This window comes from Canis aureus, chromosome 9 (genome assembly GCF_053574225.1).
Source record: "Canis aureus isolate CA01 chromosome 9, VMU_Caureus_v.1.0, whole genome shotgun sequence".
NCBI lineage: Eukaryota > Metazoa > Chordata > Mammalia > Carnivora > Canidae > Canis > Canis aureus.
The window spans coordinates 64,545,623-64,572,946 of record NC_135619.1 but is presented as its reverse complement, the minus strand read 5'-3'; the positions used below and the strand labels follow the sequence as shown (position 1 = coordinate 64,572,946).

Below are 27,324 nucleotides of genomic sequence, written 5' to 3'. Positions count from 1 at the left end.
TGATCAGTCAGCAGCCATTGACATTGAGGCGAAACCCTCCACCAAGCAAAAAGATCACAACTTGCTGAAAGCTCAGATGTTGGTCAGCATTTTTTAGCAATAAAGCATTTTTAAAATTAGGGTATGTACTTTTAAAAAGACACAATGCCATAAATGTACTATAGTATGCAGTAAGCATAACTTTCATCTGCACTGGGAAATGAAAAAGTTCATTTGGCTGGTTTTATTGCAATATTTACTGTGTTGTGGTGGTCTGGAACTTAACCGCTCTAGATTTTGTGGGCTCCAGATTTTGAACTCCAGCTTTATTTTACTTATTTATTTATTTTGAACTCCAGCTTTATATTACTACCTAGAAATTCTCTTGTTAACCAATTCATGTCTAAGAGTAACTAAGAGAGAAACTTAATAAATTCCTAGTTTTGCCATTTGGGTGGGGTGGAATATGTTATTCCTATCGTGCATCATAAACATACCACACTTCACTCCTTACACTGATCCTCAAATGTTTCCACCAAGGAACCTCAACCCAGAGTGAAACAAACCCATTTTCCAAGACCCTGAGAGGACATCTCAGGAAACTGCTCAAAAGTTTAAAATTTTTTTTCATGGCTAGCTCAAAAGTTTATTCTAGTTTTGGATCCTACTTAAGTAGAGCCATGTGTTTTGACATAACATTTCTCTGCAAAAATAATTTAGTACACCGACTTTCTCGGAAGATGACACTCGCTTATACTAATGCCCCTTGGCCTCTGGGTACACCTCTGAGGTCTAGGAACTTGGATTGGAGAAGCAAGGACTTGCTTTGTGCCAGTCCCTCTACCATGAATGTGGAGATCCAGAAATCTCCTGGGGCAAGAACCCAGCTTCTCTCCCTATCCCCATAATGCTTCATGTAGGGCAGGGCCCCTGGGGAGCTTGGTTTGTGATCAGAGGTTCGTAATGGGGTTTTGCAGAAGCTCCAAGATGCTTCAAGAATAATATGAGGGAAGACTTGAAGATCTCTGACTTTGGAGCTGCACAGCCCTTAGTTCAAAGCCCAGGGCTGCTGCTTATTGGATCCTTGCTCTTGAGTACTTTGGGCATTGTAGAGAAAATATTGGATTTGACAGTTGGAAGGAAAGGCAACTCAGTCTAAGAGGGAGCAGCTAAAGGAGGTTCTGAAGCTGTGTGGAGTGTGCGTGGAGCCCAGATGTCCCCATCTGGACACCTGGGTTCTCTTAGCTGTCTGCCTATCTGCTGTCAGCTCAGAGTTCAGCAAGGAGTACTCCCTCCATGCCCCTGTTTCTTCCTTGTCTAAAACACAAGAAAGTTGCATGGGATGGTTCCTAAGATCCTCCCAGCTCTGATGCTTTCTGCTCAATATTTCAGTTTCATTAGACATAGGTCTTGGCTTCCTTTTCTTCACCGACGCCCAACCTTCTTCATCATTTCTAAAATAGCTGTGTGTACCATCCTTATTTTATTAAAAAAAAAAGAAAAAAGAAAACCAGCTATCTCTTGTTGACGCTGCTCTCAAACTTCAAAATGTTCTCTCCTGAATATATGAAGAAGATCAACAGCCTTTGTTCCCAGCATGAATGTTTTACTGGCTCGGGAGGTTATGTAACTAGACTTATTACAATCCCAGGAGGCAGAACCGAAACAAATGACACAGGAGAAGCCAAATTTTCTTATCTGGCCTAGAATGTTTCCCCAGCCAAGAATCCAAGATGACACTCCTATCCCTAAGGGTTCATTTCTTATTTCCTTTTTCTCTGAGCACAAGAAATGCGCGTTTAATTAGGCATCCCCCCCGCCCAGCCCCACTGGCCATAATGAGCACTCATGTCATCTTAGTTAATAAAGTGAGGATTTATTCAATTTTCAGTTCTAATAAATAGCCATTATCTTTGCAATGGGCCCCAAGCCCTGGTTTAAAAAAAAAAAAATGACATGGTCTCTGTGACCATTCAAAGGGAGAACGTTAAGCTATGTTCATTCATTACAAAAGTGAGTCTCTCCACTACTCAGCTGCAGTTTCAAGGCTTGAAGCTGAATTTAGTTTTCTTATCACATGGATGTCCCACGGACGCGTTAGCCCGGCATTAGGATCTTAAAAATAAGAGAAAGGAAAAACAAAAAGCAGAGAAGCAGACACGGAGGGTAGAACAGGTGACTTCCCTCTCCGTGGACCGTGGGCAAATCCGTTCCGAAGGAAGTCCGGGGCCCAGACACATCTGAAACACCCCCCACCCCGGCTTGTTTGAAGGCGGTGGGAAGGCCAGCGAATCTGCATTCACTGCATCGGGGCTCCGGAGGTACCGGAGGATCTTCCTTGGGGATTTTTATTTCCAAATGAAGAACAGAGCAGCAAGGACTGGAGGCCTACCTAACCCCCCTCCCTCCCTGGAGGAAGATGCGTAAAGGAACATGCCAGTGTCTCAGGCTGCTTTTGTCGTTCATTCTTGAGACTGACTGTGACCTCAGAGAGTCAAGAGGAGGAGAGAGGCCTGGGCCTGGGTCCCGCAGCCCCGGCAGGTGGCCGTGAGTGGGAGGAGGAGAGCTCTGTACGGCGGGGCCTGCACAGGGTGACGGGGGCAGCTCCAGAGCGAGCCGGGCGGTGCAGAGCTGAGCTGGGTGCCCATCCCCTGGTCATCGACGTCGTCGCCCACCCTCCCGGTGTCCACTCCTCGCTCCTACCTGTCCCCGCTGGTCTCGGCCAGCCTGTTGTTCATGATGGCAAAGGCCCCCACCCCGCCCGAGAACTCACTGTCCCGGGACAGCACGCTGGCCTGCGGCGGGCCGCCGTTGGCCGTCTCAGACAGCTGCTTCTGGAGGATGGCCAGCGAGACCTTGTTGGCGGCCAGGAAGTCCTTCATGGAGATCATCTCCCCCGACAGTCGCCGCCCATCGGTGTCGCTGTCCATCACCCCGTCCGTGTCTATGGAGATGTTGCAGCGGTTCTGCACGCTGTTGCCCGGCATGACCACGTTCCTCCGTGAGCGGCCAAGTCTCCTCCGGCACTGCTGGCAGCAGCCCCCTTCCATCTTCCTCAGGATCCAGTTCACCGACTGCTTGATGAGGATGGAGATGACGTTGAACAAGGAGTAGATGCAGCAGACGCCCATGAGGATGAACACGAAGTTGGCGAAGCGGTAGAGGCCCTGGCGATCGTACTGGGCGTGCTGGCTGCTGACCAGGTCCCCGAAGCCGATGGTGCTGAAAGCCACAAAGCAGAAGTAGAGCGAGTCGAAGTAGCTCCAGCCCTCGATGGAGGTGTACATGGCCGAGGCACAGCAGGAGATGAGGAGGGAGGCCACGCACAGGATGAGCATGACGTAGTACACGGAGGGCTTCCAGCCGGCCAGGCCGTCCGCCTCGCACCTGCCCGGGTTCTTCAGGCTCTCGGGGGGCAGGGCCCCTCGTCTCTGGAGCTGCCGCTGGTGGCACGACTTCATGATGTAGGCGATGACGGTGATCAAGCGCTCCAGGAAGAGGTTGAAGAACAGGATGGTGCTCGCGCACCCAATGAGGCCATAAAAGATCAGAAAGATTTTTCCTCCCACCGTCGCTGGAGTGGTCATCCCAAACCCTGCAGGAGACAAAAATCAGAGAAGAGTGAGGGACCACGGGCAGGGTCTTGGCTGTGACGGCTGGCAGAGGGCCCGAAGAATGAGTGTCATAAAAAGTGCTCAGTCCTAGCCTTTCTAGGAACCAGGGTGGGGCGGGGGGGGTGAGGGGCTCTCAGTGAAGACACTGCGTGTTGTTCAGAGCTGCACTGCTGAAAGCTTGTAGGGTGCCATGGTGCAAATCAGGAAAAGGCACCTCATCCTCCAGGTGGGTGCCTCCAGGCAGCAAAAAAGTGGCTGGGTGATGAGAATGAGAGTTGGATTTTGGGCCTCCCCTCTCGACTTGGCTAGATGTCCTGTGGAGTGCACAACCTGAACAGCCACAGTCAGCAGACGTTGTTCAGACAGAGAAAGTTTCATACAAAGAAGGTTCGTACAAAGAAAAGGTTTGTACAGACTCATCAGAATTCCGTTATTGCACAAATACTCATTCAGTGCCATTCCAGGAACTGGGGATTAAACTGTAAAATAGCCAGATCTGGGCCCTGTCCCTGTGGAGCTCTAGCCCAGCACGGTGACTACTCTACCGTGTACGTGTTGTGCTGGAGGGAGTAGTGTCCTATGCGAGCAGCCAAGAGGGGAACCCATCTCAGGCTTGAAGTTCTGGGAAGACTAAGCAGGGATGCTTGAAAGCTACAGAGGAGTTAGGCAGGCAAGGAGAGGTGTGTGTGCGTGTGTGTGCGCGCATGTGCATGTGTGGTATTTCAGACACATGAAATGTGTGTACACGAGTGTAGTAGTGGTATTTCAGAGAAACAGCAAATGCCAGCATATGTAGAAATGAGAAATTTGCTCAAGATTTGCCTGTCTTTTAAACAAAATACTTCAAACATACACCTTATATTTGGGGAGTGAAAACTGAGGTGTTGATTTTTATAGTGTGATCAAACAAAAAGTGTCTCTCTTGCCTTTACCTCTCACTGTTCACAATTTCTACCTTCTTGACCTTTCCACCCATGCACACAGACTTGTTCCCAAGAATACCAACTACAGGACAATAGGCATTTCTAAAAACACCAAGAAAAAGAAAAGAGCAGTGATTCACTCAGTATTTCTCACTGAGGGGTGCTCAGGGTCAGCCCACCCCAAGGGACATGGAATCCTTCCAAGAAAATGATTCAGTAACCATGAGAATTCCGATCTGTTCTAGGGATGGGCATCAAAGTCTCTGAAAACAAATGCCATTCAAAAAAGGAGTACTGAGCCTGCCTCCCTGGGTTCCGCCTTTCATTCAGACCAAACCTTGGTCCAAACTTATCTCCATTTTTTCCCTTTATTATCAAGTTCAGGTTCCTAACTTAAGCTCCATCATTGGGATCTTGAGGACTCACCCTTATCCTGTTTCCTGATGACACCCTGCTTGTCCCCAAGCCAATACTTTTCTTTGTTATCACAGCTGCCCATGGTTGCTTCCCAGTGCACGCTGGGATGTGGTCAGGTCAGGCCTTGCCATGTGTGGGCTTCTGGGGAGATGACCTCCTGCTCTCCTCAGGCAGAGCCAAGGGGCCACCCTTCTCAAACACTTAGCTATACAGACTGTGCTACTGTCTGGTTACCATCCAGTTCAATTGGATTGTTCTTTTACAGCCCAAAAGGGTCTACATGAGTGTAGGCTGTAAGCAACCGGTAATCAGGTGACTGGAGAAAGATGGTCAATCTAGCTTTTTAGCTGGATGGGAGGGGATGATTTCATTAAGGAAGGAGCATGGGAGGTGGGGGGTGGTGGCGGGGGAGGCTGGAGATACTTCCATTGGGAGCTACAGTAATGGACTCTAATGGTAGAGAGAAAAGTAGACCCTTATCTCTTCCCTGGGAACTCCCTCAGCAACTCTTCGCCTTGCATGTTTCATTTATTAGGTACCTTCCTTATGTAAAGAAATACTTTGTCTTGGGGTGCCTGGGTGGCTCAGTCAGTTGAACATCTGACTCTTGGTTTCACCTCAGGTCATGAGATAAAGCCCTGTGTCGGGCTCCACACTCAGTGCGGAGTCTACGTGAGATTCTCCTTCTTCCTCTGCTCCCACCCCACTCCTCCACCTCTCTCTGTCTCTTAAATAAGTAAATAAATAGAAATACTTTGTGTTTGCTGTGTTTTCTCTTGCTAGTATCTTTCATTCTTATCCCCAAGCTCAAGTTGAAATGAGGTGGTTTTAATAGTGGAGAATTTAGGAAAAACTTACTGAGTTTAATGACTGAGCTGAGAGCAATGTCTTTCTCTCCCCAGGCCAAAGAACTCTGAGGAGTAACCAAGGTGTTGAGTGATTAGTTCCTGGTTATCTGAGGATGTTGGGGCACCTCTTCTGGCTCAGTGAATTCCCGGAAGCAGTACAACTTGCAGATCTTTCTGCACTAAGAAATGAATAACGAGGGCTTCCTGGGTGGCTCAGTCAGTTGAGCATCTGCCTTTGGCTTGGGTCGTGATCTCCGGGTCCTAGGATCAAGCCCCACGTCAGACTCCCTGCTTGGTGGGGAGTCTGCTTGTCCTTCTCCCCCTTCTTCTCCCTCTGCTCATGCTCTTTCTCTCTAACAAGTAAATAAAATCTTAAAAACAACAACAACAAAAAACAAAACAAAACAAAACAAAAATAATGGAAGCCGGAGCCCCTGCCCCAAAGCTGTAAGGCCAGAGGAGTCTTAGGGGTCTCTTCATTGGAGACAGAACAGAGGCAACAAGCAGAAAAAAAGACACTTATCTGGGGCCTTTTATTGACCCAACAATATTCCAGAAACAGAATAAAGGCACTGAAAATGAGGAAAGCCCAGAAATAGCAAGGGAGCGGGAGGGGGAGGTTCTTGCCAACAATCAGAGGAGAACTTTCTCCTGTAGCACAAGATTTAAATGGGCAAATGTTTGCTACCCCCAAAATCTTCATTTCTGATCCCAGAGGTGACTTGATTATTTTAGTCTTGGAAAGCAGAGCAGTTAAGAATAGCTCTCAGCCAAAGTTTACGACAATAATTAATTAAGCACCTGTGAAGTTCAAGAGCCTGCACTGTTTGGACCACACAATGATTATTAGCCGGACAAGGTCCTTGACCTCAAGGAACCTCACATCCAGGCTGGGACAAATAAGCTGCTACCTACAAAACAAGGCATAGAGAGTCAAGTGTCAAAATAAAGGCAGAGTGGAGTTATCCGGCTTCAGGGGCCCGAATGCTGCCTCACTTGGGGTGAATGCTGTACAGGTGCATGACCGAAGCCAGCTGACGAGCTCAGTAAACTGCCTTTTCCAATGAATGGCATGCCTAGTGATGTGGGGACGTGTCCCAGGGACTGAAAATTTCTGGATTTTATCTTGCTTATTTGGCTTTAAAACATTCCATTTTATCAAAGGACAGCGAAGCCACGAGTTTTGATTACCTACTGAACCTAGTTGATCACTGCCATCTTTTCAATCAGCAAAAATGACAGAAAAATGGCATACGTGGTAGTGTGAGAGAAGCACTGGGAGGCAGCCCTCCTCTAGTTTGCTGTGAGAGGTGTTTCCACAACTTCTGCTATTGTCAGAGCTTAAAAGTGTGGAAGTTCAATACTATAGGCTTTTTCATAAAAAGCCTTCCCTCTTTTGAGCCCATAATACTGAACATTAGGGATGCCTTGGATTGGGAATGAGAAGCCTCAGGGTCCTCCTTGGTGAAGGAAGAGGATAAAAGCATCACCAAGCATAACTGCCCTCTGCCAGGTATCCCTGGCTCCTCGCCCCCTTGCTGGGGAGCTGGCTCTTATTAGCCTACTAGTTCCATTTGACAGGTGAGAAAAAGAAGAGTACAGAAGCTAAGTAACCTGCATAAAGCTGTAAAGCCAGAATGAGAACCTCAATTTGTCTCCCAGGCCTGTGCTCTTTCCACCTGATTATGCTAAGTGAGTGCCAGCCACTGACAGGTGTAGCATCAAGACTAGAATCGGGGGAGGGAAATTAACCAAGCATCTCTAGTTCCACGCTTTACATAGACACCCAGACCACAGTGGCTGCCAAATCTGGTACCCAAATCAGGGGATTGGCTTGCATCACAAACTGAAACCCTACAATTTTCATTTACTAAAACACATGTTTCTGAATGTATGTGTGCCTCTTCCAACAAGTGATGTAATTAAGTCGGTTTCTAAAATGTGCTACACCCCATGCATTTTGGTCGCCTTGTATTTCGTAGGCACACAAATGAAACTGATTGTCACAGGTGGTGCTTTTCAGTATATAATTTATTCTCTGCGCTTGAAGCCTGAGGTCATCTGATTTCTGTCCAACCCCTGAGTCTGGGAGCACATGAGCTAGCTGACCGAGGACCTAGGGCCCAGGAGTTTGGAGTCCAAGGACTCCAAGGAAGCTTGCCTGGCAGCCTACTTCGTTCTGGCTCATTGGAACCATTTCAGGTCTGCTTCAGTGTGACCCCTAGCGTAGCTCTTGGGACCAAACCAGGTTCTCTGGTGTCCTTGGAGCCAGGAATGAAGCAGCCGGGGAATGCCAGGGTCCCAGTCAACCCCAATAGAGCTTTTCATTTAGACAATGAAGAGAGGAGAGCAGACCTGCGGTCTCCTAGCATTTATGTATATTCTGTTGACTATTATATTCTTCAAAAAAATTAATCAGGGTAAAACACTGAAAAGCTTTGCATATTTTCAAACATACACAAAGGTAAAGAGAATATTAATAAACCCTCATTTCCCACTTGCAGCAGTTGTCGACATTTTGCCAATCATGGTTCTCCTATCCCACCCCACCTCCTGTATTTGCTGGAGTATTTTAAAATAAATCCTAAATAACACGCCATTTCATCCATTAATATCCATCAATAAGGACACATTGGGGAGCTTGGGTGGCTCAGTCGGTTGAACAGCCGACTCTTGAACTCCGCTCAGGTCTTAATCTCAGGGCTGTTGATTTCAAGTTCTATGCTGGGACTTGAAAAATAAATTTAAAAAATAAGGATGCGTCTATAACTGACAAGCACTCTATTTTCCCAACACAACCATATTATTATACCTAATAAAACCAACACTAATTCCCTAAAACCAAATAATAGCTAGGCCATACTCAAATTTCTCAAAAATATCTTTTTACAGATCTGTATGAATCAGGATGCTAGCAAGATCCAAGCATTATATCTTGTAAGTCTCCTTTATTCATTGACAGCCTCCCCTCCCATTTTTTATGCCACTGATTTTTCAGGTAAATATGTCCTGTAGACTTTAATCACAATTCTTCCTAGAAACATTTTTAAAAAAAAAATGCCTATTATCAGAGTGCCCTCAGATGCAGCAGAAAATTTCAAATGCTGTATGGGGACATACAAATTGGCATAAACTGTCTAGAAAGCAATTTGGGAATGTTTCAGGCATTTTAAAAATACTTGTATCTTCTTCTCTTTTTGTTTTTAGGAATATGTCCCCAAAATATCAGAAATGTGACTCATTATGTACATTGGTGTTCACTATGTCTTTGCTTTTAATAACAAAAATCCTCAGCAACCCAAATGTCAGATAACAGGGAAATGACTAAATAAAGTAGCCATTAAAATGAAGCCATTAAAATGACATATTCAAAGAGAGTTTTTAATGGCTGCAGAAAACATTAAATGGAAAAAATGCAGAGCCAAAGCGTGTCTGCAGAATGACTCAAGCTAGTGCATGGGGCATCCTCATTAAACATTTGTTGGATGAAGGAATAAACTTTGTAAGATACATTTTTGCAGTTACGTAAATAGGAGCAGTGAGGATTTTGCTTTTGGTTGCCAGTAATAGCAAATCATGAATAGAGGTGACTTACACATGAAGGGGATATATTATCTCATAGAACATGAAATTTGGAGGTAGTGTGGCTTCCGATTAATTGGGTGTCTAGTTGAGCAGCTTTCCAAATGATCTATGAACCAAAACCATTTCACCTTTCTGGCTCTGGAATTGTCAACAGGTTGACTAGTTCCTCCCCATGCCAACAACTTTGGGCATTAACTTTTCACAATCTAATGTCCAGAGCTGGAAAATGTCATATTCCTGTCTCGTGTATGTCTTCATAAGAGCAGAGAATCCTTTCCAGAAACCTTCTGGCAAAATTCCCATTATACATCATTAATTAGAACAAGTCCTCTTCCCAAACCAATGATCTATAAGAGGAATGGATTTCCTCTTAGACTGGCCAGGGTTTACTGGAGTTTCTTGGGAAAGCGAAGGACCCCAGAACCGACAAGTTCTGTCACAAATACACACACAAAAATAACATAAAGGGAAAGAGACAAGATTTTGAATCAGGTTATTTCAAGGTGGTGATCTTCTGGGTGATTTAATTTTTCATAATGCTTTATATCTTTCATTACTTTTAAACAGAGAAAAATGTGTTAAAATATTCTGGAAGTTTTTCTCAAATGGCAGGCAAATACCTGCTCAAAACAATCAACCCTCTTGATTCATTCTTCTCAATACACTGAGAAATCAAAGTTTGGCTTGCACAAACTTTTCATTGTCTTTTTGATTTGGAAATTTTAAGCCTCTCTTTGTAGTGAGATGAGACTACATAAGGGTTTGTGGGCGTTTTTGAACAAGACCTTCCAGTTTTTCTTTCTTTTTTTAGCCACCAATGACTCTTTATTTTTTTTAATTAAATTAAATTTGCCAACATATAGTGTAACACCGTGTGCTCATCCCATTAAGTGCCCTTCTCAGTGCCCATCATCCAGTTACCCACCCCCCCACCTCCTCTTCTGAAACCCTGTTTCCCAGAGTTAGGAGTCTCTTTCCAGTTTCAATTAGGATGGAAAGAGGGGGCAAAAACAAACCCCATGGTGGGGGTGCTTAGGTGCTCAGTGGGTAAAGCCTCTGACTCTTGGTTTCAGCTCAGATCATGGTCTCAGGATCCATGCTCAGCAGAAGTCTGATTCTCTGCCTCTCTCTCCCTCTATGCATCCCCCCTCCCCTAGCTCACATGCATGAGCACGCGCACTCTCTCTCTCTCAAATGAATAAATCTTTAAAAAAATCCACCAAAACCAGACCCCATGGACTATTCTTAGGGGGGATGTGAGGGATGGGAAAGGGGCTCCAATGATGGAAGACTTGAGGGTTTTACCAGGCACAGAGTTTATATGGATTATAGAACCACAGCTGTTAGAGCTGAGAGGAACTTCACAGTTTTCTGTCATAAGTGGGGAGACTGAGGCACTGAAAAGCCAGGTAATCTTGAGGGGTGGAGGCTTGGCTTGAATCCAGGTTCCTTATCCAGATTGCCCTCCCTTACTCTTGTTGCCTGTGGAAAATTGTTTTTCAAAGATGATTTTGAGCAAACTGCTCCCACCCCTGTAAGAACTGAAGCGTATTTCCCCTTCTTCTTGAATCTTGGATGACCTTGAGACTTGCTCTGACCAATCACAGTGGCAGAAGTCATGCTGCACCACTTCCAGGCTTAGACAGTAAGGAGCCTAGCAGTTTTATCTTTCTCTTTCTGGACTCCTGAGTCACTATGTGAAAAGTGTGACCACTTAGCTGGAGAGAGTCCCAGCCCTCCCCAGCCATTTCAGCCTCCTCGGATACTGGGTAAATCCATTTTGGGCATTCCAGCCCCAGTCAAGCATGAGATATACCAGCTGTACCCTGTGGAACCAGAGAACCACCAGTTGAGCCCAGTAGATCTACAGCATTGTGAGAAATGTCCATGATTGTTGTTTAAGCCGCTAATTTAGGGAGGTTTGCTGCATAGCAATGACTAATGAAATGTCTTCTCTCTGGGGCTTGCAATTTTTTCAACAGGCATCTTCTCCCCATGATTTCTGGGCTGCTCCAGCTCCTCCCTTCACGCTTCATTGGTAACTGAGTGTAAGGGATTTCAAAGAGTGTCAAAAGGAGATCTTTAGGGAGTTTGGAATTTAATGGGAATTCTACTTGTAAATCAAACAAGTTGTCAAGCCTGTGATATTAAGAAACAGACACTAGCTGAGGGCACTGGACAGGTGGGATGAGGAGAGCATTCTACTGTTGAAACATATTTGGGTCATTTCCAGCTTGGGGCTATCATGAGTAGTACTCTGGTGCATATCTTTTGGTGAACATATATGCATATTTCTTGTGGATACCCATACTTAGGAGTGGAAGTGAGGACTTACACAATATTATATCTTCAGAAAAGTGGATGCCCTGATTGACCCCATCCTCATCAGAGTTTGAGAAACCCAATTTCTTCATATTCTTGCCAATATCCATTTCAGCCATTCTGGTGGGTACATGGTGGTCTTAATTAGCATTTCCTTGATGCCTATTAAGCTGAGCATCTTGTCATATGTTTTGTGGATGGGTGGGCATCCTCTTAATGCCTGTTCAATTATTTTGCCCATTTTCTTTTTCGTTGTTGAATTTTAGGTGACACAGAAACAGTGAAGCTCTAGGCCTTGAATGGGTTCCAGATATGCTCAGTGAATTTACTGCCCCATCTAAGGCAAGGGCATCGGTTCACACAACCTGCTGGCGAACCCTCTCTTGCATAGCACTCATTTCTCCAATGGAGAATTTTTTCTAACATTTCTTATGCTAGCCAATGTTCCCTACAGTGTAGATTTTGATAACAATATTTAAAGTGCTTAATAGTTATCTCTTGAAAGTGGATTTTGGAATAGACACTCCCATTGATGGCCAACTGCCTCCAGGGTATAAACTGAGGTTAAGTTGCACAAACACACACTTATCTGTTTATAATGAAGTGTTTTATGGTAGTGAGCACTCAGACAATATAACACCAAAAAAAGCTCATGGTAACACCCTGTGAAAATTTTCATTTGACAAACCAGGATTTGAACCCTAAATTGGAAGCTCTGGCTGTGCACAAGATGCTGATACAGTCTACAAAATAAACAATTTCCATTCACCTCACACTTGAGTAATCCCTGTACACTGGTAAATCTAAGGCAAAGATACAAACTAATCACTCAAAATCCTTTTTACAAGACCTACACCTTTTAAAAGTCACTTCTCTCCCATTCTGAACACCATTGTTGAGTTCCACAAAACAGATTTTTGTCAACAAACATAATTTTGTTCTTGCTTGATAGGATATCACACTGTACCATGTTTGTGTTCACCATAATCTCCCTTATACAAACTTCAAAAAAAAAGCAGACCCTACTAATTATTAAAATCAAGCTAAGAATGTCTCTCCTTCAACCTGGTTCGTTTTTCACAAACTACCACTGGAAAATTACCAAAAACAGACAATGGGATTTAAAACTGGCCTTGTCTGGCCTGTATGGGTTTTCCTCCATAGTTCAGCAATATGCCCTGTGGCTCCCATGTGCATAATAATAAATCAGGTCTTCTCAGTACAGCATTCAGTGCCGCAAGGGAAGTGATTCTCTGAGGAGGGGGTATGGTAGGCCCTTCATTTCCAGTCAGGCATGGACATCCAAGCCCTGACTCCTCCTTCACCTATCTGGAAATGAGCTGAAGGGGTAGGTGGCAAGATCAGATAAGTGAACAGATACTTAATGGATGGTCAGATGGGTAAAACCTTGTCTTAGCAACTTAGCTAAAATGTGGAGAAGATTGGATCCTGCCCCTTTAGAGAAAGAAAGTACTGCATGCTTAATTACTGCATGATTTAAAAAAAAATCAAACACTTCAGAGAGTGCCAGAGTGGTGATGGGGGGAGGTTCCTTAATAGAAACTTGGGGTAATGAGAAACCGGGACAAATCAGTACCTTAGTACACACGTACAGGAAGTGTGGAGGGAGAGGTGTGCGTACTGTGTGAAGAGGTAGGGTGGCGATCTGTACTTCCCAGGCTATGAGAAATATGGATTAAGTTTTATGAGTCTTCTCAAGAAAATGCTTAAAGACAAGGGTTTATGAGGGTCAAGTGTTCACAAGCAAAGTTTACTTCCTCTTATATTATTTCTAGATGTTGAGGAGAGAGCTGTTGGAAGCAAGTGTTGACATGACAGTCAAATAAGGCAGTAATTGTCATACTTATTAGGTTGCACACACTGTGCCAAGAGGATGTGCAGGGTAGGGTTAGGTGGGTGATTACAAGATAGCTTCTGCCCTCCAGGAGCATCAAACCTGGTCCAGGAGATAAAGTACTGCAACGACACACAAGAAGGAAACCTGCACTAGGTTGTTTATCAAATCAAGTAAACTCCTTTTCTTTTTCTTTTTTCAAAGATTTATTAATGTATTTGGGAGGGAGGGAGGGAGGGAGGGAGAGAGAGACAGAGACAGAGACAGAGACAAAGAGAGCATGCACAAGCTGAGGGAAGGGCAGAAGGCTGAGCTTGGAGCCCAAGGTGGGGCTCGATCTCAGGACACTGAAATCATGACCTGAGCAGAAATCAAGAGTTGGTTGCCTAAACGACTGAGCCACCCAGGTGCCCCATGTAAACTCTTTTTCTGAGTCACCTGAAAATAACATAAAAGACAGATGGAAAGCTTCTGCCAAGCTTCAGGGAGGATGGATGGTCTGATCACACCTTTACTCACAGTGTGAAAATGAGCTGAGAGGTGAATAAGGGAGAAGCAAACCATGGTCACTTAGCATGAAAGTCTTGAACTTCAGTACACGTGAAAATTCCCTGAGGAGTTTGTTAAAAACTGTGAATTTTCAGGCCTCACCCTCAGAGATTCTGATTCAGGAGGTTAAATGGGGCCAGAAAATCTGTATTTTAAACTAATTCCCATAGTGATTCTAGTACAAGGACCAGAGACCCCACTCAGAGAGGTACCTCTAGCTGGGGTCAGAGCACAGGGGCAGGAGAGTTGGAAACAAAGGTCCTATCTGCTTGGGTAAGGGTCTAAGTTAGGGCCCTACCAAAATCAGTGAAAGATATGATACTTCTGGGGTCCTAAGGGCAAAGGCAACCCCTAATTTCTTTCATATATCAATAAATGATGCAGAAAACATTCAGGTGGTACATTATATCAGAATGAGCAGTCTTCAGAAGCTCTGGAATAACTGTGGAGCCAGGATACCAGTGGACATGAAGACAGCTGCTCCCCTTCCTTTGGATTTGTAGGACTTCCAGAGTAGCCAAGGACTTCTTGCTTCCTATGTTACACGGCAACAAAGGTAATGAAGACCAGGAAGTGGTACTTCCTTCCCAGCCAGTCGCTTTTCTGGGCTGGAACCAGATGGGTTTGTGGTTTCTTTTTGTAAAATGAGGTTTTGGATTTTTTGGGTGGAGGGGAGAAGGGAAATGCAGGAGCGCAACTGAGGGCTGAGGTGGGCATTGGTTCTAAATCCGCTTTCTACATGGGCATTTGCTAAGGACCTGCTGCCATGGTAGCCCACCTTGGTAAAGGAATAGGCCTAGATTCCGTGTTCTAGATAATGCTTCTTGACTGTTGGTTCCAGAACTACCCAAGGAGCTTGTTAGATCCAGACCCCTAAGCCTTACCACCTGGATCGGCATCTCTGGGGCTGGGCCTGGTTTCCTCCCTGGATATTGATGACTACTCTAGAGCTGGAGAATCATTGTTCTAGAGTTTTCCATTCAAGACAGGATTTCTCAGTGATGTAGGCAAAGGAGATCTGGTAATAACTTCCTCATTTTAGGAATTTGGTAACTGTACTCTTTATTTGCAGCTCATAGCTTCACTGTCTGGTGGTGAGAAAAGTGTTGGAAATACCGATTTGGGGAATATCCTTCGTTCTACGACCTACTGGTTCATGAGTTCTCTGGGTCTTTTATTTATTTATTTATTTATTTATTTATTTATTTATTTTTTATTTTTTAGTTCTCTGGGTCCTTAAGCACAAGGCCATTTGATTGTTTATTCCAGCTCTTGAAGCAGGGAGATTAGTGACACAAGAGGGTGATGAATATGGTGACAGTTTACGCGCACGGAGCACTCGTTCTGAGCCAGACACTATGCTTAGTGTTTTACACAAACTCACTTTTTCAATCCTCATGCCAACCTTGAAAATTAGGAATATTATCCTATCCATGTCCCCCCCCTCTTTTACATGAGAACCTGAAGTACACAGAGGTGTCAAAAGTTGCTTGGAGTCACGGGGGTAGCTAGTTAGGGCCCTGGGTTCTAGTCCAGACTATTAATAACCTATGTGTGTGATGGTCACAACTTATTCTGGTTGCCCCTTTGGTAAAATGAGGATAGAACGGCCCAGATGAACTCTAGGGACAGTCAGGTGCCAACATTCTGTGACTTGGGCATCCAATCATCCCAGGATTCTGGGGAGGGCTCACCTGTGTATCTGAGGTTCCTCTTCTACAGGCCAGGCAGATGACAACGATAGTCCATATGAAAAACATTTCTATCTGTAACATTTCTCAACTATGAAGACATCACAGGCTAATTTAAAGCATTTCACAAAGCAGCTGGGGGGCCGGAGGGAAATGGCATTTTCACTGTACATGGTGCTATTTTTCTGTGACAGTTATTGCTGTGGATGCAAAAGTCTGGAGTTCTTACAGGTCCAGATGTCTTTGGAATCTGCTATTTTTGAGGTTATTATATCTCTCTCTTTTGTTAATAGTAAAGCCTCTTTGACAAAAGACAGTATCGTATATGGTAAAGATTAAGCTACGTTTCAGGTAATTTCTCAACTGGGGGACGTTTCTAGACTCCTCAGCAGTAAGTCACTTACAAGTCAAAAATAAATTGATGCTCCTCTGCCTATAAAAGCTGAAAACCAGGGTGTGAGACATAGGATTCTTTAAATCATTTGCATTATTACGAGTCACAGTAATGTCTGTGTTCAGAAGGTAACAGAAATTAGCCCCACAGGAATCAGAAGACGTCAGTGCCTGAAGAGGAATTTGACAAATTTCGTTTCCCTGAGAGAACACTGAGTCATGGGGGACAATTTAGCTCTGGGTTTTATGCTTTCTCAAGCCCCTTTTTCTCCTCACCACCCCTGAGCTAATGTGATGGCTGGAATAAATGCTGTCATTTGTTCTGACTTTGCCCTCACTTAAAGGTGGGGTGCGGGGGGGGGGATCATCTAATTTACTTATTTCAGGGAGGCGTCCCAATTCCAGCGCTTCTTAACTTTTACATAATGAAACTACTCCTTAAAAGCAAGCACCTATAAAAAAAAAAAAAAGCACCTATGATTATGTTCTCTCTCAAACAAAACTGCCGTGGACTCCGAGGACACGGTTCCATTAAGTAGAACGTTCCTACAACAGGTCACAGACGCCTTTTCTTCAACGTGAGCGAGAAGGTCTGGCTCCAGGACATTTTTTTTAAGATTTTATTTATTTATTCATGAGAGATACAGAGAGAGAGAGAGAGAGAGAGGCAGAGACACAGGCAGGGGGAGAAGCAGGCTCCATGCAGGAAGCCCGATGTGGGACTTGATCCCAGGACTCCAGGATCACGCTGTGGGCCGAAGGCAGGTGCTAAACCTCTGAGCCACCCAGAATTCCGCTGGCTCCAGGACATTTTGAGGAGCTACAAGAATATCTTCGTTTTGATGGGCATCTGGATAAAGCACGAGTGAGTCTGACTGCCTTTGCGAATTTCTTGCTGCAGATGAGAGAGATGTGAGCCTCCTCTGGATGACTGGCAGGTGGTATACACAACAGGCAAAGCTCCTATGTGCTGCGTGACCTGGGAGGCCCTGTCCCACCTTCTCAACACCCTCGATCCCCCTACTGTGGGATCCTAGTGCTTCCAGAAATCGAGCTTGAAAGCCAGAGACCTAGAGGATATTGGTGGCTCTCTCGTCTGTTATGGTCTTACAAAGATGAATGAAGCAAGGCCTGGGCATATGAAATCATACGCAACTTAAGAAATAAATGTGTTTGGGAATCCCTGGGTGGCTCAATGGTTTAGCGCCTGTCTTTGACCCAGGGCGTGATCCCGGGGTCCTGGGATCGAGTCCTGCATCGGGCTCCCTGCGTGGAGCCTGTTTTTCCCTCTGCCTGTGTCTCTGCCTCTTGCTCTCTCTGTGTCTCTCATGAATAAATAAATAAAATCTTAAAAAAAAAAAAAAGAAAGAAAGGTGGTATTCGTAATGCCGTAACACACTCTCCCTGGTCTAGAACTCTTCCCTACAAACCCATGAGATTTCCTCTGTGTTATGGACTGAAGGTTCAGCAACTCGCCAGTTCATATGTGGAAACCCTACTCTCCAGTGTGATGTATTAGGAGGTGGGGCTTTGGGGAGGTAAATGGGATTAGCTGAGGTCAGCACAGGGCAGTCCTCCTGCCTCCTGGTGGGATTAGTGCCCTTATGAGAGTCACTGGGGAGGGCCTGCTTTCTCTCTCTGCTCTCCGTCATGTGAGGATGCAAGGGGACGTCAGCAGTCTGAAAACCAAAAGAGGGCTTTGGAACTCGGCCTGACCTCAGACTTCCCACATCTGCAACTGTGGGAAATAAATTTCCACTGATTATTAGCCACCCGGTCCATGGTACTTGTCCCAGAGGCCTAAGACAGTAGGTTACCATTGCACCATGATGCACCTTGCATTCCCTAGAATCTCTCAGAAACATGTGGCAAACATCCTCATATTTGCTATGAAAATTAGCTCTAGGTCTAGAAAACCATAGCTCACTAGAGAAAATGAAGTCTTTCCTTCCTTTTCTTCTTTCTTTCGCTTCTGGCCTCCTTCTTCCCTTCCTTCCCCTTTTCCTTTCTTCAATTTCCTTAAAAGACGCTTTGGAGACCTACAACTCACCCTTCGCTCTTTTTAGAGGCACCTCCTTTGTCTGTATTGAAATGAATCACTGTTCTGTCATGAACTATTCTTTGAAGGGGGGCTCTCCTGAGGCCTTTTCTTAAAAACATTTTATTTTGAAATGATTAGTTCCAGAAAGCAGTTATAACTTTCTCTTGCCCAAAGCTAGCCGAGAACCCATCTCAGAAAGCATCGTGGTGCTTGCGGCACAAATACGGTTGGTGTAATAATTTAACTGCCAGGGGAAATGTTTGAAAATACTTTCCACTCCCTAGTCATGGGGCAAGTGGGGGCTGATTCATTAGGATTGGATTTTCCACTGAGGGAACAAGCACCGAAGACAAACGCCACCCGGGAACTAGGGCTGTCAGCCCAGACACGAGGGTCCTTTTAGTGAGTTAAGAAATGGATGTTCTTCTGATGCCACCGTTTCTAGTTTTAGGCAAAACAGGCTCCACAATGAACAGTGACCCAATTTGTCCCTTTCTCCCTTAAAATGGTTTTGTCCACTCTACCTTTCCTCTTCTCTACAGTAAGCATCCAAAAGGGCCTTTCTCCTCCAGACAGGTCAGCCGTGTTCTGCGTCCCTGCTTATTTGACAAACTTTTCCCGAGTGTGTTGACCACGTGCCAGACACTCAGCTACTTGTTATCTGGGAAAAAGACACCAGTTCCTAGTTTCCTTCAACTATGTTTCTTCTGGGATTTACGCTTTCTTCACCATCTTCTGCTTTGTTGCCATTTTTCACACATTTATTGGCCTTTCCTAGTTCTTCGTTTGTGAATTCCTATTCATGTCTAGTCCGCTTTCCTATTAGGATATTTGTTCTTTTTTCCTATTGATTTGTGAGAGCTCTTCATACAGTTTTTAAAAAATTAGGGGCACCCGGATGGCTCAGGGGTTAAGCATCTGCCTTGGGCTCAGGGCGTGACCCTGGGGTCTTGGGATCGAGTCCCACATCGAGCTCCCCGCAGGGAGCCTGCTTCTCCCTCTGCTTGTGTCTCTGCCTCTCTCTGTGTGTCTCTCATGAATAAATAAATAAAATCTCTAAAAAAAAGAAAATTAACTTACCACCTTTTATGTATATTGAAATATTTTTCCAATGTATGTCTGCCTTTTATTTTTACATAAATGTTTTGTTGCCTTGCTGAAGTTTAATTTTTATGAAGAAAAAGCCATCAGTTTCCATCAATTTTCTTTTGTGGCTTTGTCTTTGGGAGTCATGGAGGGGAAAATTCTCCAGGAATATACTAGTATTCACTTAGGGTTCTAATTTTTTTTTAAGATTTTATTTATTTATTCATAGAGTCAGAGAGAGAGAGAGAGGCAGAGACACAGGCAGAGGGAGAAGCAGGCATCATACAGAGAGCCCGATGTGGGACTCGATCCAGGGTCTCCAGGATCACACCCTGGGCTGCAGGCGGCGCTAAACCGCTGCGCTACCGGGGCTGTCCCTGGTTCTAATTTTTATAAGCAATTTAATAATTAATTTCTCTCCAAGTGCAGGTACCTAGCAGTTTAAAAATAGTTTTTCTCAGCACCATTTTTAATTGAAATTTTTATTGAGATAATTGCAGATTTATTAATTTATTTTTAAAGATTTTATTTATTTATTTATTTATTTATTTATTTATTTATTTAGGGGTTATTTATTTATTTATTTATTCATGAGAGACACACACACAGAGGGAGAGGCAGAGACACAGGCAAGAGAGAAAGGCAAGCTCCATGAAGGGAGCCCGATGAGGGACTCCATCCTGGGACTCCAGGATCACACCCTGGGCGGAAGGCAGGCGCTCAACCGCTGAGCCACCCAGGCGTCCTGATTATTGCAGATTTATAAGCAAGTATAAGAAATAACACAGAGTCTGCTTATACTTTACCCAGTTTCCCCCAATGCTAATGTTTTGCAAAACTGCGGTGTAATATCACAAGCAGGGTGTTGACATTGATTCACTCCATGGGTCTTATATTTCCCTCCATTTACGTACACATGTGTGTGGGTTCAGTTCTATAAAATTTTGTCCTGGGTGTAGGCTGAGTTGTAGCACAATTTTTAAATAGTCTATTCTTTCTCTACTCTCTTGAAATGCCACTTTTATCAGAGGCAAATTTCCTATATTTGGTTCTGGATTCGGTATCTTTTCCCATCAGTCTGTCTGTCCCTGTTGGAACTGGTACCAAAAATCTCAACGGTTTTCTTTCAATATCCGTGATGACTCCTCTTTCTTCTCCCCTCTTCTTTTCCTGCTCCTTTCTCCTTTTTCTTTGCAAAACTGCCCCGCTTATATTTATGTTCCAATTTTCCTGATGAGCTTTAGAATCGTTTGGTTAAGTTCCAGAAAAGATCTTTGGATTCTGATTGGAGTCGCCTTATATTTAGAGACTCATTTGTGGAGAAATGACATCCTTACCAAATTGAGTTTTTCCACCAGGAGCACAGTGCCTCCTTCTCTGTTTATAGAAATCTTTTAAAAATGAGCCTTAGTAGAATTTTGTCATTGCTTCATATGAATCCTGTCCAAATCTTGTCACACTGATTCCTGTTTCACAGCTCTATGTAGATGATATCGATGAGCCTTTCTCTCTACCATATGTATTTTTTGGTTGGTGGTTGTTGATTTTTCAGTTACGATGAAACACATATAACATAAAATTTGCCATCTTCACTATTTTAAAGCGTCTCTCAGTGGTATTAGATCCATTCCCGGTGCTATACAGCCATCACTACTGATCTCCAGGACTTTGGCATCATCCCAAAGAGAAACTCTGCCCATGGAACAGTAACACCCTAACCTCCCTTCCTCCCAAGCCCCTGGCAACCTCTATTCCACTTTCTGTCTCTGTAACTTTGGAATCAGTATTTGTCCTTTTGTGTCTGGCTTCTTTCACTTAGCATCATGTCCTCAAGGTTCAGCTGTATTGTAACATGTGCTAGAATTTTGTTCCTTTTCGTGGCTGCATAAGAGTCTATGTATATGTTTATGCCATATGTTGTTCATCCATTCATCCTCAGGACATCTGGGTTATTTCTATCTTTTGGCTATTGTGAGTAATGCTATGCACATTGGATTGGGGCATAAGTATTGGTTTGAGTCTTTGCTTTCAATTCTTTTGGATATATACCCAAAAAGAAAACATATTTAAAACATATTTCATAACTTACTATTAGTAGCATACAGTAGAAGGAAGGTATTATATATAATATAATATTATATATATATATATATATATTTTTTTTTTTTTTAGAAAGAGAGCAAGGTGGGGAGGGGCAAAAGAAGAGAGAGAGAGAGAGAGACAGACAGACAGACAGACAGAATCCCAAGCAGGTTCCATGCTCAGCATGGAGCCCAATGCAGGGCTTGATCGCATGACCTTGAGATTGTGACCTGAGCTGAAATCAAGAGGTGGATGCTTAACCAACTGAGCTACCCAGGTGCCCCTTACATTTCTAATTAGAAAAAAATATTATCATCCCCCTCCCTAAGAAAAGCTCCCAAGTAAAACCAAAATATATGCACTCATTCTTCAAGGCGCCAAAGGTCTTTCTTGCTTCTATTAGGCCCTGACCTCCTTGACCTACTGTAACAATTATTGATTAACTCTTGTCCATTCCTAGACCTTGAGTTCAGCAGGCCTTAGACAGGCAAAACTTTAAAATGTAATTGTTTTTTCTAAAGATTTTTTATTTATTTATTCATGAGAGACACACAGAAAGAGAGAGAGAGGCACAGACACAGGCAGAGGGAGAAGGAGGCTCCATGCAGGGAGCCCGACGTGGGACTCCAGGATCACTCCCTGGGTTGAAGGCAGCGCTAAACCACTGAGCCACCCGGGCTGCCCTAAAATGTAATTGTTAATACAAAAAACCCAATTCTCTCTTTGTGCTATTGAATCTTTTGGATGAATTTCTCTGCAAAGGCAAAAGGGACTGGTCAGAGTAGGTGCACAAGAGAGATTCTTTCAATCTTGCCCAAGTGCTTCAAAGCTCAAAAGGCAAGAGAGTTTATCTAAAGTGGAAGGTTGTCCCATCAATGTCTGGGTACTTGCTGTAGGCCTGGTATTTCACTTAGAACATACTGTACTTCTCTTCTGGCTTCCTCATGAATAATTTCTCTTTCTAGAGTGGGTGTTTTTGTTGTGCCATGGATTGAAGGCCTGGGTTGGGCTCCTCATCAGCAGTTCTTGTATCCTCTTAGGCTTTAAACTCCTTAAAAGCGATCTCATCCCATAATCCCCTACACACACACACACACACACGTATGCACGTGTGTGCACACACACACACACACACGATGGCTAAGAAGACCAAAGGCTCAGGTCTGAGCCCCAACACCTTCCTAAGGACACTCAGCTAGAAAGGGTTGCAGGGAGGATGTGAACCCAAGTAGTTTTTGATCACTGTCCTAACCTTGACCAAATTACTTAACCTGTGCTTCAAGTTTCTTCATCTGTGAAACAGGATAATAACAATACCTTCCTCACAGGATTTTTGTGAGGACTGGATGACCTAATTCTGGAAGGTGCTAGAACAATGCCTTGGAGTCAAAGGAGTTAATCCTTTATAAGGGGCAGCTGTTACTGATGTGCATGGTGCTAAGCACTGTGCCTTGCACACAGTGTTGACTAAGTAACACTTTGTGTGAACTTGCATTGTCATCGTGAACCTTGGAAAATTGCTAACATGATCACAATGGTCTAATCCCATGGAGCACATGACACCCTGCCCTCTACCTTCACCATGGCACCTGGAATACTATTTCCATTTGTATTTGACAAGGGCCAGCTCCTAGTAACAGACAGCATGCAGTGACCGAAAGTGTCCACTGACTGACTGTCCATATGGCCCTGGGAGGAGAGGAGGGCCAGGCACTGAGTCCCTGGGTGCCATTTCTGATCTCTAATCTGAGCAGAAAAGGCTCTGCTGATTGAGGGGTCTAAGAGATCCCATATATGGACTCCTCCAATGAGGGGCCCATCGACTCCCACAGGCCCAGCTGGAACAGCTCCAATGTCAAGTGCTCAGAGAGGCCTGTCCCAGTCTGCGGTTATCTTGAATATTTGGCTGTTTGCATGCCTCCCCCACGAGGGAGAAGACCCTGTCTGATATGTTCACTGGTCTAATCCTCAGCATCTAGCCCAGGGCAGGTGGTAGATGTTTGCCGAATACTTGGAATTAAAGAAGGTAGGTAGGCAGGCAGGAAAATCACCTTCTTCCTCTTCCCACTCCTGCCTCAGACCCTGTGCCCTGAGAAGCCTTCCCTGATTCCCTAATCCCCCAGAAAAGTACTATCACTCACCAGGCTCTGATACTCCTACAGAGCAAATGACCTGAATTTCTCCATGTACCCAGCCTTTCCTTACCTACAGTCTTATTTTTCTCTTCTCTAGTTTCTGAGAGCCATGAACATGGGACCATAAACTATTCAAAGGTGGAACTATGCCCATTTTGGAGTTATATCCTTGCCCTCTGGCTCCCAGTGGCCAGCCCAGCTCTGGCCACATTTACAGGTCAAGGCATGGGGCAAATAATGAATGCTTCCTTTTAGGAACCTGGACTTAGCCTGTTTTTCTCCTCCTCTATCAGTGACAGATAATAAATAATCTTGGCTCTCCCGCCTTTTTCCCTGATAAGCACCAGCTGGGAAGGCATGTTTGTGGGGGCAGATGGAACACTTCCAGCCCTGGTATCTTAGCCCAGCCCCTCATGGAGGGCCGCCGGTGCCCTGGGCCACCTTCTCTCCGGGCCCCTCACAGGTTCGCCCTGGTGGGGGTCCGTTACCTCTCTCCTGACCTGCGGTCAACCTGAAGCCTTGTTCACCTCAGACTGGGGCATGGGACCAAACCTCACTAGAGGATTTCCTGGGAAGAGGGGTGGTTCATCACCAAGACCACCTGATCCGTGGCAAAAAATAAATGACATTTTTCTTAGTTACAGTGAACCTGGATCCTAAGACATGACAAGTCTAATGAGATAAGAAAGATCCAGCACAAGTGAAGCAGCCTGTTTATCGACTCTAGTTCAATCAATATTCTGGGTAACCAGAAATTTCAATGGCTAGTAGATACCCATGTACAGGTATGAAAGTTCATCAAAATGTGTTTATCACACAAATTTTGCCAGATTATATCTAAAACTATTGTTGAGGGTACAGATGGTATTTCAGATTCTTGCATCATCAGAACTACCAAAATGAACACAAATTCTTTTGAAATAGGACCGATGGGAGTGTCTAATTATGTGAGATTTTTCACTGCCTGATATCCAGTAAATGTGTTGCTCTACATTTATTTGTACATAGAATAAACTCTGGTTTATCCAGAATCAAAACACACCCATTCGGCAACATGCAAAGGCCCAGCTGCTGGACTGGAGTCCTACACAGCCCACTGGAAAGATGCCCCCATGACACACGGGCAGGGCTGCGAGGATCCCACACGGGGATTGAGGGGAGGGTGACCAGTTCTGTACTGTGAGGCAGTGGGCTTACGTGCCGCCTGTACCACTAGGGCGGGCAGGGGTGTGTGTGATCCTGGACGTGGTATTTAACCCCCCTCTGTGCCTCAGTCTCCTCATCTGTGAGATGGGATGATGATAATAATACCTACCCCACAAGACTGCTGGTCAGATTGTGTGAAATGAAGTGTGCAAGGCACCCACTGGCCTCCCATAGGTTTCTCCCTGACATGGCCTGAATATTTTCATCCCTGCCTCACAGCAGCCAATCTTGTCAACACTATGTCATAATTCTGGTTGGTTTCAGTATTCATATAGATTAGATGCTCCCTACCACACCACCCTGGCATGGCCTCTCCTGCCCCGGGCCTCCCCCTTTGGAGTATTAAATCACTTTCTTCATTTGGTTTCTAAGACATGATCTCCTTGTCTTCCTAACACAGTGGCTTCTCTTTCTCGGTCTCCTTTTCTGGCTGTGCTTTATCTCTCTGTGTGTTAAGTGGCAACGTGCCCCAGCCTTGGTCCTTCGGCCTCTTCCCCATTCTGTTTTCATCCTCTTGATGATTTCATCTGGTGTCACAATTTTAAGTTCCATCTAAAATGCTGATGTCGGGATCCCTGGGTGGCTCAGCAGTTTAGCATCTGCCTTCAGCCCAGGGCGTGATCCTGGAGACTCAGGATCGAATCCCATGTCAGGCTCCCTGTGTGGAGCCTGCTTCTCCCTCTGAATCTCCCTCTGCCTGTGTCTCTGCCTCTCTGTTTCTCTCTGTGTCTCTCATGAATAAATAAATAAATAAATCTTTAAAAAAAAGAATGCTGATGTCTTCCAGGTGACATCTCTAGTTTGAACCTTTCTCCGAAATTCTAGACTTGTATATACCCAGCTGCCTATTTTACTTTTCCACTTGGATGTGCAATAGCGATCTCCCAAATTGACAAGTTCAAAATGGAGCTCCCGACCTTCCCCTCCAACGTGGCCCACCCACAGTCTTCCCCATGTCAATAAACAGCAGCCTTATTCTTCCAGTTGCTCAGACCCAAACAGTTACCCTGGACTCCTCTCTTCCTCTGACATCTCCCATCCAACCTATCAAGAAATCTGGTTAACTCTGCCTTCCAAAATGGAGTCAAAACCCAACCATTTCTCATCACCTTCCCTGCCACTGCTCTGGTCCAAGATATTCTTACGTCTTCCCTGGTTTCCTGTAGTAGCCTCTGGACTGGTCTCTTGCTGCCCTTGTACATCCCAAAGCACCAGAGCCATCCTTCTGAAATATGTCACATACTCTACGGCCCCAAGCCCTCCAGTGGCCCCCATTCACTTGAGATGAAAACCAAAGTGCATACGAGAACCTACAAAGTAGAATCAAACTTCCCCCTCACCAATCCCACCTGTCACTTCTCCAACCGCCCCCCTGGCTGTCCCCTCTGTCTGCTCCAGCCACAATGGCTTCCTTCTCTGTCCTAAATCCACTCCTGCACTTCTTGCTTCCTGTGTTTTTCCCCTAGAGAGATGCAAGATTCACCCTTTCACCTCTTGCAGGTCTTTGCTCAAATGCCAACCACTCTACTCTAGTGATAACCCCTTCCCAGAACGCCCATCCCTCCTTCCTGCTTAATTTTTCCCATAGCACTTTTGCCATGTAATATAGTGTGTTTTACATTTTTCTTTATCGTCAGTATCTCCCCATTAGAATGCAAGTTCCATGAAGGCAGGATTTTTATTTTAATTATTCTGAGAAAAACACATAACTTGAAATCTTAATAAACCTTTTAACTGTGTGTGCATTGTTGTACAGCAGATCCCTAGAGCTTTCTCATCTTGCATGACCAACTCTGTACCTACTGAATGATCGTTACCCATTTCCCCTCTTCCCCTACTAGTCCCTGGCAACCGCTATTCCACCTTCTGCTTCTAGGAATTTGGCTACTTTAGATACCTCATAAAAGTGGAGTCATACAGTATCTGTTTTCCTGTGTTTGGCTTTTTTCACTTAGCATAATGTCCTCAAGGTTCATCCGCATACAAAAGAAGGGTTTCCTTCTTTTTAAAAGCCTGAATAATGTTCCATTACATGGATATGCCATATTTTCTTTATTCATTCATTCACAAATGGACATTTAGGTTGCTATTGTGAATAATCCTTCTTTGAACATGGGGGTGCAAGTATCTCTCTTGAGATTCTGACTTCAATTTTTTTTACATAAACTCCCAGAAGTGGGATTGCCGAATCTCGTAGTCCTAGAAAACAGGGATTTTTGCTTATCTTGTTCATTGCTGTATCCTCAGGGTCCAGGATGATGTCTGAAACACAGTGGGTGCTCAATAAATGCAATCATTTTATCTGCAACATGACCTTCAACTTCTCCAGTACAGCTTTTGCAATCATTCCCGCATTTCCAATGCAACTTCTTGCAAGGAAAGGGTTTGCTAAGTGACTTAATGGGATAAGCAAGTGTGCAAGGGAAAATAATGAAATTAGCTAAGAGAATAAGTGGTTTCAAATATCCCCAAAGTAGAAACAATCATTTATGCAAAGAGTCAAAAAAACTTTTGTAAGCCATCCTTATTGGCGACTCTGGCAGTGCTGAACCTTTGAATGGTCCTCTTAACTACTTTTGCTATTATTGCCATCAGCAC

At 44.6% G+C, this 27,324-nt stretch overlaps 1 protein-coding gene and 1 long non-coding RNA gene across 2 annotated transcripts in view; one reads left to right on the top strand and one right to left on the bottom strand.

Moving 5' to 3' along the window:
* Positions 1-1,835: 1,835 nt before the first annotated feature.
* Positions 1,836-27,324, bottom strand: part of KCNK13 (potassium two pore domain channel subfamily K member 13) — a 96,274-nt gene continuing 70,785 nt past the window's right edge. Inside the window, exon 2 of the mRNA XM_077910336.1 lies at positions 1,836-3,574. Coding sequence (XP_077766462.1) covers positions 2,679-3,574 — 896 coding nt within the window. The 3' untranslated portion in view covers positions 1,836-2,678. The remainder of the gene's footprint in view (positions 3,575-27,324) is intronic.
* On the top strand, positions 14,919-17,356 carry LOC144321032 (uncharacterized). The gene is made up of 2 exons (XR_013386741.1): positions 14,919-15,113; positions 17,078-17,356. It is a non-coding gene; the product is annotated as an uncharacterized LOC144321032 (long non-coding RNA).